General features: G+C 39.8%; 1 protein-coding gene across 1 annotated transcript in view; it reads right to left on the bottom strand.

Annotated features, from left to right (window-relative positions):
• The window catches only part of IFT88 (intraflagellar transport 88), a 53,120-nt gene extending 38,113 nt beyond the window's left edge, over positions 1-15,007 (bottom strand). Inside the window, exons 1-11 of the mRNA XM_059833868.1 lie at positions 14,990-15,007; positions 14,005-14,098; positions 12,921-12,983; positions 12,155-12,211; positions 10,393-10,446; positions 8,443-8,506; positions 8,297-8,366; positions 7,197-7,287; positions 3,521-3,625; positions 787-889; positions 27-141 (exon numbers count right to left, since the gene is read on the bottom strand). Of these exons, the coding sequence (XP_059689851.1) occupies positions 27-141; positions 787-889; positions 3,521-3,625; positions 7,197-7,287; positions 8,297-8,366; positions 8,443-8,506; positions 10,393-10,446; positions 12,155-12,211; positions 12,921-12,983; positions 14,005-14,094 (812 nt within the window). The 5' untranslated portion in view covers positions 14,095-14,098; positions 14,990-15,007. The remainder of the gene's footprint in view (positions 1-26; positions 142-786; positions 890-3,520; positions 3,626-7,196; positions 7,288-8,296; positions 8,367-8,442; positions 8,507-10,392; positions 10,447-12,154; positions 12,212-12,920; positions 12,984-14,004; positions 14,099-14,989) is intronic.
• Between the last annotated feature and the right edge of the window lie 528 nt (positions 15,008-15,535).

The raw sequence follows: 15,535 nt of genomic DNA, 5'->3' as shown, positions 1-15,535 counted from the left end.
AACCATACCTAATATTAGAAACTCACCTCATCTCTTTGTGAGCACTAGGAATCTGGTCTAGAGCCATACGGTAGAATTTGATAGCTTTGGAATAGTTCCGTTGTTTTAAATATATATTCCCCATATTCACCTTCAGTCTACCTAGCAAAAGAAGTCAATGAGTTACAGCCTTTTAAAGCATAGTTACAGCATTTTTAAATTGTTTCAAAGTGACAGAGTAGAACAACTTCTTAATAAGTACCAGCAGCCCTCTAAAGAAACACTGCACAGAACAGCCTTATGTGAATTTTCACTCAGAAGGAGATGAAGTAGTAATGAAACTTAGAAAAGAACTATCAGTGTAAGATGTACTCTGATTTTGAGTGTGAGTTGAGGGATGAGGTAGAGGTTATTTATAGTGCTTTCCAGGAAGACATCTGCAAATAAGCATTTCTGAGAAAAGTGCACTGTAGGAGTCTCAAAGATGTGCAAAATATTAAAAGAAGCTTTCAGAAGGGGAAAGCTGAGTAAAAAGAGAAAAAATTAGCATTGGAGCACACAACATAGTGTGTACTGCATGAGAAAATTATGTATTTGGCTTTATGTTTAGCTTAGCCAGAAAAGACTTAATGAGCTGGAGAGCCAAATCACATTAACTTATACCAAGTCAGAGATGATAAGCATCTGTCATCCACTCTGACTGGCTGACATGAGGGCTGAGATCTCTGTGAGTCAACACGACGCAGATGAAGTCTTTCTTTTGAATGCCTGACTACCAATTTTAATCCACTTTGGAATGTGCCCTACCTCCATTGCTGAACATCTTGTTCTTCACTATAACTTGATAAGTATTCAGTGCTTCAGCATACATTTCATTAGCAGCATACTGACCAGCCAGATTGAAAAGAACCTATAGAAAAATGGAATTATAGGTATAAGAAAATAACATTGTTCTCTCAACAGTAATAAACTTGAATTCATAATAGATAATTTCAAATTAATTTACCCTGGAAGTATTGCTTTTACCAGTTTTAAGCTTCCCAACTTTAATGTTCCTTTGTACTTGTACATTGACATAGAGAAAACAAGTTTCAAATATACTTATTCTAAGTAATTCTTTTATTTTTGCACTTAAATAACTACCATTAAAAGTCATGCTAAGTGGGCCTTAGACTTAAGTAAACACAATGTTACAATGCAAAGGTATTAAAAAAATATTCATACAAGATAATTCTCAGAAACTGTGTGTAATTTAGGATTCCCAACATGTGGAAAACAGTCCTACTACCTGTGGTCACAGTTTACAAAGAGAGAATTTTTCCAAACTGCTGTTTCAAAACAGAAATTCTGCTGGTGTCAGGTACAATATCCACATTTTTTCCCCAGCTTTACTCTGACTGTCACTGTAAAATAAATTACTAGGTCTGCCTAACTCAATGTATTCATTGTTAATAACCTTCTCTACAGCACTACCTGGAATACAACTTGAAATCCCCCTAAGTATTTTTATTGATGTTGTATCCGCTTTTAAAAAAAAAAGAAGTCTACTATTCATTTGAAAACCAGAATGTAAATCTAGATACCTGCTTTAAGATTCAGGATTTAGGAATATTAATAAATCCTATTTCAAAAAATATATTCTCTGTCACTTTATGGTTCAAGTTAGAGGCAGTGTCTGATCTCTCCTGTTTTCTTCTCTTGGCATGTTATATTTTCTAGACTATTAATTTTTGAAGCACAGGGTTTACATCTTTTGTATTTTGATATGCATGTTTTGTATTATTTTTTGTATTATTTAGGCTTGCCAACGTGACGCCCATCTACAAGAAGGGCTGGCTGGAAGGAGGATCCGGGGAACTACAGGCCTGTCAGCCTGACCTCGGTGCTGGGGAAGATTATGGAGAGGTTCATCTTGAGGGCACTCACAGGGCACATGCAGGACAACCAAGGGAACAGGCCCAGCCAGCATGGGTTCATGAAAGGCAGGTCCTGCTTGACCAACCTGATCTCCTTCTATGACCAGGTGACCCGCTGAGTGGATGACGGAAAGGCTGTCGATGTTGTCTACCTGGACTTTAGTAAAGCCTTCGATACTGTCTCCCACAGTATTCTCCTGGAGAAAGTGGCGGCTTGTGGCTTAGACAGGTACACTCTTTGCTGGGTAAAAAACCGGCTGGACGGCTGAGCCCAGAGAGTCGTGGTGAATGGAGCGAAATCCAGTTGGTGGCCGATCACAAGCAGAGTCCCCCAGGGCTCAGTTTTGGGGCCGGTCTTGTTTAATATATTTATCGATGATCTAGATGAGGGGATCGAGTGCTCCCTCAGTAAGTTTGCAGACGACACCAAGTTGGGCGGGAGTGTTGATCTGCTCGAGGGTAGGAAGGCTCTACAGAAGGATCTGGACAGGTTGGATCCATGGGCCCAGGCCAATTGTATGAGGTTCAACAAAGCAAAGTGCTGGGTCCTACACTTGGGTCACAACAACCCCAGAGAATGCTACAGGCTTTCGGATGAGTGGCTGGAAAGCTCCCCCGTGAAAAAGGACCTGGGGGTGTTGATGGACAGGCGGCTGAATACAAGCCAGCAGTGTGCCCAGGTGGCCAAGAAGGCCAATGGCATCCTGGCCTGTATCAGAAACAGTGCGGGCAGCAGGAGTAGGGAGGTGATTGTGCCCCTGTACTCTGTGCTGGTGAGGCCCCACCTCGAATCCTGTGTTCAGTTTTGGGCCCCTCACTACAAGAAGGACATTGAGGTGCTGGAGCGTGTCCAGAGAAGGGCAATGAAGCTGGTGAGGGGTCTGGAGCACAAGTCTTATGAGGAGCAGCTGAGGGAACTGGGGTTGTTCAGTCTGGAGAAGAGGAGGCTGAGGGGAGACCTTATCGCTCTCTACAATTACCTGAAAGGGCGTGGCACAGAGGTGGGTATTGGTGTCTCCTCCCAAGTGACGAGTGACAGGACAAGAGGAAATGGCCTCAAGTTGCGCCAGGGGAGGTTCAGGCTGGATATTAGGAAAAATTTCTTTACTGAGAGAGTGGTGAAACACTGGAACAGGCTGCCCAGGGAGGTGGTGGAGTCACCATCACTGGAGGTGTTCAAGGAATGTGTGTGGACGTGGCATTGTGGGACATGGTTTAATGGGCATGGTGGTGTTAGTTGATGGTTGGACTTGATGATCTTACAGGTCTTTTCCAACCATAGTGATTCTGTGATTCTGTATGCGAGTAGGTAGCTGGAATAGATGCTCGCGGGCATCCTTCTTCACTTAATGTTGACTGCGTGGTTTTTCTGGTACTTGAAATTGCAAGGGAATAGACTCGATAATACAAATAGATCTTTGCAATCCAATGTTAATTTTTTAACTTCAAGAAGTCATTCACTTTATCTTCATAAACTTCCCCCTCCCCCAAAATGTAGACCACAGCTGATCTGGTACACTGCTAGGAACATAACAACACACACACTCTCAGCAAACACTGAAATGTCTCTTTAGGAGGTTTGCTACCAACACCTTTCAAGTAATTCAAGATTTCTAAGCACTTACTGAGTAAGTGAGGTCTAAGTTGATGTTTTCTGGAGTAGCAATTTGTTCACGTTGTCTCACCAATACTCTTTCCTTTCTTCCAGCCTCTTTTGCTTTTTCCAGAGCCTTAAATAAAAATACTAGAATTTAGCAACGCCTTGAATCTTGCTAACCCAAGACAGCAAAAATACATTTGAAGTAAGTATGAAAAGAATATATTCATGTCCATTTTCTTTAGATGCACAGACTGTACCCAATGCCTGAAAAGTAGCAATATAACCCAAAGAAAGGTGTTAATTAGCAATAAGCAGACATACAGTTTTCTAAGTCTGCTTAGCTGTATAATTTTAGAGAAGTATAGTCACACACATATATATATCATAATTACTTATGACCCAAGAATATTATTCTACTTGTACAAATCATAGAAAGTGCACATAAATGTTTTTTAAAAAAAAAGAAAAAAGAAAGAGCGTTTAGTCTTGGCATGTTTACTTAGTTGCAGAATCCCAGTGCAAGAAGGTGTTGGAAGGAAGAAAGTGAAGGCAGGAAGTAAACATGCATGTTACACACATGTATGCTGTACATACACCTCGACTAATTCTGGATGCTGGTAAATTGCTTCCCTTTTTTATCTAGCCACAAGTGGTATTTCACATGTACATTCGCAATTTGAGTAACTCCAAAGTTACTATTTTATCCAATTACAATCTTCTGCAGATTGGTGTCCAGACCCTTCATGCAAGTAATGCTACAGGTCTACAAGTGCCATTAGCAGTCCTGTATGTCTCTGCAAGGGCGCAATGGTTAAAGAAGTAATGGCTAGCACTCAAGGCAGCTATTTGGCAGCTAGCAGTGAAGGAAATACTTCTCAAGCTATAGCTTGATTCTTAGTCCTTATGATAGGAGCCAAATCTAACTTGGCTGTTTCATAGACAATGAGTTGGCAACTTTGATGACTTCTTCAGGAAAACAGATATTCTGCTGGACTTGTCAGAAACTAGAACAAACATCCTAGAGGACCCTCAGAGCGATCTGGTATAATCTACGCAAGAAACAACCCTTTGACATCAAGAAACAAAGAACATTCTTGGTCTTACATGCAAGAGGCTCAAGAAAAATTAACAAAACAGGTTGGCTCATCTCCTAGTGAAGGTGAAATTCAGACATTATAGCAGAAAAAAATTAGGATAAGTCTATAAGGATACTTATTCTAAATGAACATAATAAATGGATGGACTCAGAGTTTCACAGTTAGAAGCCTTCTCGGTAACTCCCCAAGGAAGTAAATTCCCTACGGTGTGGACCGCTAGGCGAAGATATGCTAAGTGAAATCGCTCTCTCCAAAGGAGCTGTCAGGCTATTAGCTCAACATATAATCCAAAAATCACTGGAAAGGAGTATGGCTGAGGTAGACCAGGATTCCAGACGGCAGTCCTCACACAGTACAGCATCATCCTGACATTAGAACTGTGTAGGCTGACCTACCACAGTCAAGATGATCAATGTTTGATCTTGTCTTAATTTGATCAGGATCACTGGAATTGCTGTACTAGTTCCAAAGGTAAACTGCTGTCTTAAAGAAAGGCAAAAACCTTGAACCAAGTATGCTTCTTAATGAAGTGTTGAATATTTCTCTACAAACAAAGGGCAGCTCCTGCCACTGTAACATGGAACATCTCACCTACAGAAGGTCCGAAACATGCAAATAAAGGATTACTACTTAAGAAATCCGCCAAATATAGGTAAGGATTGTAAGGATAACACATGTAGTCTGATAAGAAGCATCACACAGGCACACAATATCACCTTGCATAAAAGAGCTAAGGAGGCCTTCACTGTGTGTGGAGAGCACCAGACAATATAAAGTCCGTTCAAGATAAGAAAGCTGTCACTGGGTTCAGTGTGGCTCCTGAGAGCTGAATGAATTCTAGATCTCAATGCAAAAACAAAGACTTCTGAACAAAGATGATCTATCAAAAGATGGACTGCATGCTTCTTAACAGATCCAAACTGCAGCTAAGACCACCCATACATTAGGACAGCTGAGGTAAGATTAAATAATGCTGTACCCACCATGTTTCACAAGACCTAAAAAGATACTTGAAATTGTCTGAATCAGAGTGCAGGTAGATAAATACACCTTTGTGTCAGACAAAAAGACAACATTTATTAAAAGTGCTAACTTGTCCAAACAGCTTGAACTCACTGATTACATCTAGACTGGGTGTAAATCAAATGGGCTAAAGCCTGTTATTTAGCCACTACTAACTGGCACAACATTACTCTACTACCCTCTACAACAGATCGAATACATTCAAACTGCCTATTGGAAATAGTTCCTTATTCATAGTAACCTTCAACCGTATCTAGGAACTGTTTAGAAAAATGCTAGTTAGCCTGGGCCAAAACTGTGCCAGTAACCATGCTAACAATTTAGAACCCTATTGGTTGATTCACAAGTATAGACGGAGAAACAGTGCCATTTTGCAGATTTGTAGCAAGGCTCAGACCATTTGCAATCTTTTTAACGAATCTTGGAGCTCTTAGTCTCCAAAACATGAGAATTTGATCCAATCAAAGGCCATCTAGCCTAGAATCTCTATCGGACAGTATTAAGCAGATCAAGAAAGATGCTTTACCCATTCTTGTACTCTTAACAATACCTCCTCAGAATACACTCCTAGACTAAAAAAATTTTGCAGCTCAGATGACTAAGCAAGAAACATCATCTCTCATAGCTCCAGTTATTTTTTTCCCCTTATGGATCAGATACCATCAACTTGAGAGGGCAATGGATGAGCACAAAGGAAGTCTACATCCCTAAGAACCCAATGTATCTCATTAATTCTAGTGCTTGAGCCTGCTCTGCCTCCAGTAGTTTAGGAGCTGGAGCTGGCCAGTCCAAAGCATATGGAATAAAACATAAGCCTGGTCCTAGGAAGGAAGAGTTAGAGGCTATTTTGACACACTGGAACCCAAGGATAATGTGCTTACGAAGCTGTCTTACAAAGGATGCTGGTGTTTGCATTTTAGGGCTTGCTTAGCTTGGAAGGTCCCCTTGTCTGAAGGACTGAAAGAAGATGAAATAGTTCATCTTGATGATGACCCCTTATGGTGCAAAAAAAGCAATACAGTGTCTACCATATGCTATAGCACCAAACAGACCCTGACATGGAAGGGTACTGTGGGGGTGGCTTAAGTGAGACTGACGCTGGTGCTGAGCACTGGTCCTGGATGAAAATTACATTATCCAAAAAGCCCAAGCAACATCAGGGAAACAGAATGTCACTCAGACAAGATCCTTACACATCCGAGGATCAAATGCTGCGAAGATGCCAATTACAAGCCTGGTATTGAAGAAGGGTCACCCACTCCCACAGAGTCCATAGGTTAGACTGGGCAAATCTGTGCCAGTATGACTAACTGATCAGACCCATTTGAAGAGGCCAGTGGAGATATGGCGAACGGATTGTTTGTAACACTGAAATCTTAAATATGTACACAAGAAATACAGCTCCTACCTTTTTTTTTTTGGCAATACAAAGTATCACTGGATTAGAAGAGTCATAGCAAAGTTAGAATTAAGATGATTTTAATAATTTGAATGTTTGAACCCAAGTCAGTTTGAAACATCTATCTATACAAATTGGTCTTCACATAATAGCAAAAGTGAAGTTAAATCCAGAAAAATTACCAATTTCAAGTCTCCGCAGCTGTTGGCAATGCAGCTTTCTTCAACCAGTTCATTCACTTTTTTTTCCAACTGCCTAATCTTCTCTTCTGAACTAAAATAAAAATAACAATAAAAGGATTAACACTAGTAACATAACTGCAAACACTAAGCTTTTACACAGGATATTCTCAATAAAACACAGTGATGTATCACATCACAACTAACTGATTTTCCCATCAAAGAAAATATAATGTGAAACTATGCCCAGAGAAGATCCTCTAAAGATACCACATTAACACTTTTAATTTTAGAACAGAGACCTAAGAAAACATAAATCCTCTTATGAGAACAAGACAGACATGCAAATTTCATGGACCCAATTTGTTTAGAAGTAATGACAGAACAAGCAGATGGGCTAGTAAAACTTTCAAATCAAACACCTAGTGAAATGAAATATTGTATTAAGAGCAATTAACTGAACCTTTATTTGCATAGGTAACTTTAAAGTATAGCTTGCAAATGCAGAGTTTAATAAAAAGTTGTTATTCATCTAGTTTTCCTCAGTTAAATAACCAAACATTTCAGTAGGATTCCCTATTCCTACATAGCTATATTTGAGGAATACAACTTTTCTATTGAAAAGCTCAATGACTTGTTCTCAGTGAACTCCCCAACATTCAGCCTGCAAAACTTCCACAACCTCAGTTTCACCTCAAGTGCTAAGGTCAGAGTGAACAGGGAGAAACAGGAGGCAAAAATCCCCCAACTTCTTCCCAGAAAGCTGCATGAATTGCGACATTTCTTGCCTGTCACACACTCTTCCATAATCTTCCATAATTCTATATATGTATCACAGCATTTGTGTGGCAACGACTACGTCCAGGCTGCTGAGTTACAGCCAGAACCAGAAATCACTGAAATCAGCCATTCCTGAAAGTCAGTGCAACTGCTCTGGCGAGTCAACTAATCACAAGCATAAATGTTTGTGGCATTATTCCACAAAGTTACGATTTTGGCCCCGCAAGGTTTGGTAACTGCCTGGATGTTTTTAAACTCTACCCATGGTTAGTTTTTTGTTGCTATTAATGCTTTGAAATAATTTAATGCAGAACTGAACAAACCTGTCTGAATTTTTCATTTCCAGAGGTGGAGCAGGACCTCTTGCTTGGCCAAGAGGATCAAATGAAGAACCTGCAAAATTAACAGAGTATTGAAAATTGTAAAATAACATCTCCCTTTGGCAGCTGGTAATTTCTACAAACCGTACCTCTCATAGCTGCCTTAGTGTAACCTGCAGCATGCACTGCTGTCATTGGTCGAGCAATCCCATCCTTAAATAAAAAGGAAGACATATTAAAATAATCTTCCTAAAAACCAGATTGCGGACAGTATGGACATCAGTTACATATTACAAAACTTTTAAATACAAAAATCAGTTGTTACCACCTCAGTAAACGGAGTATTTTTTAAAATGTTTTTATTTCTCAAATATTATAGATCAAATAACATGTGTTTGTTCAGCCTTGAGAAAAGAAGGCTTACGGGAGATCTTATCACCATGTTCCAGTATTTAAAGGGTGGCTACAAAGAAGATGGAGACTCCTTTTTTACAAGGAGTCACATGGAAAAGATGAGGGGTAATGCATACAAGTTACTCCTGAGAAGATTCCAATTGGACAGAGGAGGAAAATTTTTCACAGTGAGAACAATCAGCCATTGGAAGAACCTCCCCAGGGAACTGGTGGATTCCCCAATATTGGACACTTTTAAGATTCAGTTGGACGGGGTGCTGGGCCATCTTGTCTAGACCATACTTTTGCGAAGAAAGGTTGGCCCAGATTATCTTTGATGATCCCTTCCAACCTGGTATTCTGTGATTCAATGATAACTGTCTACAAAGTAGAGGAGCAAACACTATTGGGACACGGTAACTGACACAAAGGAACACTTACTACTTTGTGTAAATTTTATATCTGTTCAGAATACTCGATTTCAAACATCTTTTATTTTTGGAAAATTCTGAAGAATTGTTGGTCCTGAGATCTGTAATGTACTCTAGCTTACTGTCATGCTGTTTCAGAACTCAGTTGCTTTTTAAATTTTTATTGACAATAAAGAGAATCCTATGAGATCATGGATCAGAATGTTTTACTTTATCTAAACCAAGAGAGGCACAAACTACAATTTCTTTGTATTTGTAACTTATTACCAGACAATGCCTCCCAACACAAGAATATCTGACCCCACCCCACGCCAGCTTATTAAACTTTCCTGTCAGGACACTGAGTGCACTAATAAACCCTAATGGCCCTGACCAGACTCACCTGGGGCCTCCTGCCACAGACCCCACCCAGGGGTCCAGGAGCTTTATTTAAGCTCAACCCTAGTCCCTCAGCTCCTGTCTGAGCTTTGTCAGAGGACTACTGGTTTCCACATCAGCCACAGCTTTGCCTGGCCAGAGAGTTCCTTGATCCAGATTTCAACCTGTAGACTGACCTCCTGGTTTGATCTTTGCCTTGCCTTATCACCATGGACCCGGTCAGTGTTTGTTGACTTTTTGGCTTGACCTTGGACCTGCCTCATCACCATGATATTGCCTTATGTTCTGGACTTCTGGTTGGACATGGCAACCATTTGTGGGTTGATCCTAATTGCCTTGCTCAGGTATTGTGGGACTGGGTCCTGGCTGGTGAGGCCCCTGTGCTGCTGGCCATGCAATTTCCCTCTAGGCTCCTGGCTTGCCTTCCCTTAGGGAGTAGCCCTACTCTTGATGCTCCCTGATAATTCCTGTTTCCCACCTGGGCTGACACAAAAGAATATAGTGGCTATAGATAACAATTAACATTAAGTCAATATACTTAAGGGTGGTGGTGGGAAAGTCATTGGTAAACTGCAGCAGATTCTGTTAGAGTGTAAGTACATAAGAAAAATGTGAAAACCAGAATCTACTTCTCTCCTATTTCAATGAAAAAATTATTCATTGCATATCAGTAAGTGTTAAAAAGCGCTATACTGGTATTGCTTCCAACCTTGTGCTCAAATAAAACACTCATCACAACCCTCATGCTTTCTGACAGTAGTATTTTCAAAAAAGGACAAATGAAAACAGTGTAATAATTAGAAGTATTTAAAAGTTCATTGAAATAATATGATCAAACCCAAACACTTATCGGAAAATTTCATTGTTCCAAATCAATATAAAATGTGAAACTTTTACCTGTGTAGCTCCTGTCATTGGTCTTCCTATGGATGAAGTTAAAGTTGCCTTTGACTACAGAAATAAGTAAATTGTTTGAAACTAGCATTCACAAAGCATTAGAAGCCTGTAAGGCTATGTACAGTCTTAACACTGAGTTTTAGGAGTTGCTCTAACTCTTACGTAAGTTCATAGCAAAATTCCCATTTATGTTATTCATATGCAATATACTGCCAGTGCCTGGCAGATTTAAAGATGTTCAATGCTTCAGTTAGCACAAATTCACAACATTGTTTTTTATGTATTTGGATATTTCTGTCAGACCTTTTAAAAAAATTACATAGAAATTTATCTGAGGCAGCAGTACTTTCCATAATTAAATTACTGAAATTACTACCTTTAAATTGAACAAGTAGTTTTCACAGAATACTTCAGTAAGATTCTGAGTACAGCTGATAAGAGATTAATATAGGGGCAGATTTTAAGTCATACTTCCATGAAGATTTATTTTACAACTTTGAAACTGCCAATGGATATCTTTTCCATTAGCTCACATGCTGCATACTGTCCTTCCATAGTAGTGTTAACAATGTAAAGAAATAAATGTGAAATGTTCAGTAGTAAGTGCTAAAGGTAGGTTGCTACAAATATACAATACAAACAGACAAAAATAAAGGGTTTCAGGCCATGAGAAAGTATTCCCCTAATTCCCACTCAGAGGCAGGCTTATGTTTTACTATTTTACCCACTATCCATCACATGTTATGACTGGTTTTCATTTTTTCTGCTAAGGCTGAATCTACATTAACATGGACTGCAGTGTAGGAGAAGCAAATCAAGAGTGAAACAAGTAGTACTGTTGACTGGACAATGCTTTGGAGGTTTCTAGCTCTACTAATGCAGATAAACATTTCAGTCTTTATCCTTAGGAAGTGCTTTTTGGTGCACTCCTTAAACAAGATAGCTTTTCCCATCGTAGGGTGATACTACTCTAAACATCTGCAAATACAACTGCTAAGAAAAAGCAGTCTCAGAAGGAATATATCCAGAGCAGGTAACAGAAGGTGCAGAGTAAAGGTTGTATTTCAGTGACTTATAATACAATTTAGGCATTCTTGAAATTGTTACCCAGCAACTTGCATAACAGATCCAAAGCAATGTGATCTCCCTTCTTTATTTGTCATAAAACTTACAGGAACTTTATACCTAAGAGCACTGTCTTTTCAAATTTGACTGAGACAGGCTAACAGGTTGAAAATTTACTGGGATGAGGGGACAGTGGATGTATCACTAGTGTGTAACTTCTGTTTCCATAGCAAACCAGTTTAAAGTGTTAGTTATTTAAGAGCTACAATGGTTTAAGTATACTAAAGAATATAATTAACTTTTTCTGATTAAACTAGCAGTGATTTGAAAGCCCATTATTTTTTAAGACTTAATTTTACCTTAACTTTCAGAACACCTTCCCAAGCCCACATAGCAACCCATCCAGTTCCCCCTGCAAGAAAATCAGATTAATACCCTGGAATCTACTGCCTTATGCAGTACAGAAGTTGATTTGCAGTATGGTTTGGGAGAAAAAGAAAAAAACAAACAAAAATCAGCAACCATGCCTTGACCAAGTGTGGAGTTGTGAATTAATTAAAATTAATGAATACATGTAGTTCACTGGAAGGAAATACTTAGATAAAAAAAGCTCATTTTGTGCAAGGAATTAAATGGTAAATCTATTTTTTGGTAAATATCTCATTTTCATTAAGAATACAATAGAACAAAAGCATACCCCAAATCCAGTAGCTAAAGGTCTTGAAGCTGATGTACCAGGAATTTTGGCTGTCACCTAGGTGGAAAAAAAAAACCAACACCAACCCAACCCCCCAATATGTGTTATCAGTCTTTCTATGTAGCTTCTATAGTGAATTCATAGAAATAATGCTTCAATTGTTATAGAAGGGATTCTCATTATAGAACCAGATTATTCTGGCAAAGAAGTAACATTAATCAGACACTTCCAGCTCTTCGTTAAGCATATATTACGTACTTCTAAAGTACAGGTGCCAACTTTATATTTAGTTTTGAAAACTACTGTAAGTCACAGCTAAACGAAAGGAAGAAAATTAATGTAAATTACATGAATATGGAGAAAAAAAAATCAGAACAATAAGACACAGTTTTCTAAATCCCATTGTCTAATATGTATCTCAACCTTACATGTCAGAGCGAGTAATTCATATGTAGAATATGAAACAAAGTCCTTTCAGAATATATAATTTTGCTTTTTAATATGGTTTTATCTCATTTTTATCAAACAAGAATACACATTTCAAACTAAAGTTCCTTGTTTGCTCTAGCTTAGCTCCAGAACTTAATAGAACTTATGCTCATTTTTTACTTATTTTTCATATAACTAACTAAAGTATGTATTTTCATTTTGATAGTAGACAAAAAAGATAAGAGATTCCCAAGATAAGTTTGTACCAGTGCCAAAATTAGAACTAGGGCTCTAGAAAAGATGTACACTACTGCAATGTATTTCAAAAGGTACTTACAGGGGGTCTTCTACCATGACTTGTTCTTGCTGCCTGTTGAAAAGCTACATCATTTTCTAAATCCTAGAGAAGATAAAATAAAAATATCAACCCTTTTAAAACCACAACACCCAAAGTCACAATTCCAGAACCTTATGACTACTGAAAGCAGATAGGTAAAAAAAAAACCCCAATTCTTCCAAAAATACGTAACTGGAAGATAACTGAATGACAGGTTTTACTGACAACAAATAATGATTGTATTTGGTCTATCTTTTTTGGTATTTTAGATTATGAAATGTAAAAACTCATTATTCTCTGAAAAATAAAACACACTGAGGAAGCAGAGCTTCAGTGATAAAATATAACAAGAAATTTTATTTCTGTCCAAAAGGTTACTACTAGCACTATTTCTAAACTTTAACATTAATGCCTCTCATGCCAATACATTAACATACCTCATGTCTCTGAGGTCACACTGCAACTCCCATGAATTGGGCACTGGGATTTCACACAAGGTGCCATGTCTTGCAACACTGGCTGGGCTTTGAGCAGGGTAGACTTTGGACCAAATGACCCCCGTTGTTCCAATTCCACTACACCAGCAGTTACCAGAAAGTGGCCTGCACGGTTACCCTAAGTTATCCCAGATGCCCTATTGATTGCAGAGACCTGCAGAACTCCACTCTACTGTTACCTCCTTCAGCTGCAGCACAGTAAGAGATCAATGACCTACTGACCAATAAGTAGCCTTTTTTGTCAGAAAACTTACTGCTGTACACTGTCTGGGAAACACCACATTGAATGTGCCTGAATGTGAATATGGCCTTCAAATAATTAGGATTTTGTACTTCATAAATTCTAACCATTAAAGCATATTAGATCTGCTATGAGATGCACACAAGTATTTTGTTGGAACAGGAAACTATTAAAAAAATAACTATTCAAAAAGATCCTGGTGAAACTTTACACAATTCTTGCTAAATAAAATTTCATTTCAAAGCAGCAGTACACTTATGCATTACTGTACCCACGTGTTCTTATCTTGCACTTAGAAGTTAAAATCCTATGTATGGGAAAGGTGAGAAACAGCAAATATTTTTACCTCTGTGTCAAATGTGGGATTGTAATCATTGTAGCCAGAATAAAGATCATCTTCATCAGTCTCAGGAGCCAGATGCACGTTTTGCATCATTTTTCTGTGAAACATTTAACATGCCAAGTATTATCTCAGTAGTTTTATATATATCTTTAAAAATGTAAAATATAAATAGTAATAAGGTTTACAAGTTCAAAAGAGCTCCAATTTAATTTGAGTTTTTAATTGCTGCCTTTGAAATTAAAAATAAGCTATGATTAGTCATAAAAACTAGGGTTCACCTATAAACAATGTTAAATGGCACCATTTCATAGAATTAGATTTTTTAGGTATTTATACCACTGTCATGAAAATTGTTTTAAACACATTTCTCATTGAAACTAAACTATCCTAATAAGTAACTGCATTACTTTCAGAACAGTAGCTTTACATTCTCAGATAATTCAGATTTCAGATAATTTTCTCATATTCTAAAGTTTGCCTTTTTTTATTAGACCAAACCATAGTAGTCAGTCTAATGAAAGGTATCTCTTCTAGCTTCAAATCTTCCTTCCTTCACCTACGTCCTTGTATCAACACAGCCATAGCTATTCTCTATATGCAACATTCTTCATATAATTTTGCCATTTCAATTCAAGCAGTTTTTAAAAATTAAATTAAAGAAGAATTAAATTGAAGAAGAATTAAAGAAGCCTGTGTTCCAATGTCTGTCTTCACAAATACTTTGGTGTCTAATATGGCTGCATTCACCTTGTGGTCCTTCCCTCACTGAGGGCACTAAGGAGGTCTCTCTTTGCCTGGCTACCTATTTTTATAAAAATCTTAAGAAGATAACGTTTGATTTCATCTATAATATGAAATACATGCACTTTAGCAAGTACGCCTTAGCCAGGACGAAGCGCTGCACACCCCGCCGAGGGCCGGTTCCCCTCCCGCAGCAGGATGTCCCCCCGCTGCTTCCCACTCGGCTGGGGACTCCTCTAAGCCGTACACGGTGCCTCCGCTGCCCGAATCGGAATCGTTCCTTTTTCCGGGTTTCCTCGGTCAGCGCCCGAAGCGGTGGGCGGCGGGAAGGCACCGCCGCGCGGCTCCGAGCGCACGGCGGAGGGGCCTCGCTCCCGGACAGAGCGCGGCAGGCCGGCGAGAGGCTCAGGGAACCAACGCGACGGTGCCCCCACCCCGACACAGCACACACGGTCTGCTCTCCGGTCGCCCGCGGCGCGCTCCCCCTGCCCTGAGCGCGGCAGAGGCCGCCGGGCCCGGCCCGGGCCGCGTTGCTAAGGGGGACGCCAGCGGACGCGGTCCCCTAATGCACCGCGCCTGGCTGGTAAGTGAGGAGAGCGGAGCGGGGCGCCGACCGGGGCTGGTGCCGAGGATGCGCGCGGGCCTGGCGCATGCGCAGAGCAGCTGTCGATGCCTTTGCCCCCCCCCCCCCCCCCCCCCGCCCCAAAAAAGCCGTCGCCTGCTATGAGGGGACGTTCTTGCTGCAAATGGCCGCGCAAGAGGAGGGCGGGTGGGCCGACAGGGCCTGGGCTGC

This window comes from Gavia stellata, chromosome 1, assembly GCF_030936135.1.
Source record: "Gavia stellata isolate bGavSte3 chromosome 1, bGavSte3.hap2, whole genome shotgun sequence".
Taxonomy (NCBI): Eukaryota; Metazoa; Chordata; class Aves; order Gaviiformes; family Gaviidae; genus Gavia; species Gavia stellata.
Note: the sequence above shows the minus strand (reverse complement) of the source record. Positions and strands in the feature narration are given on the sequence as shown.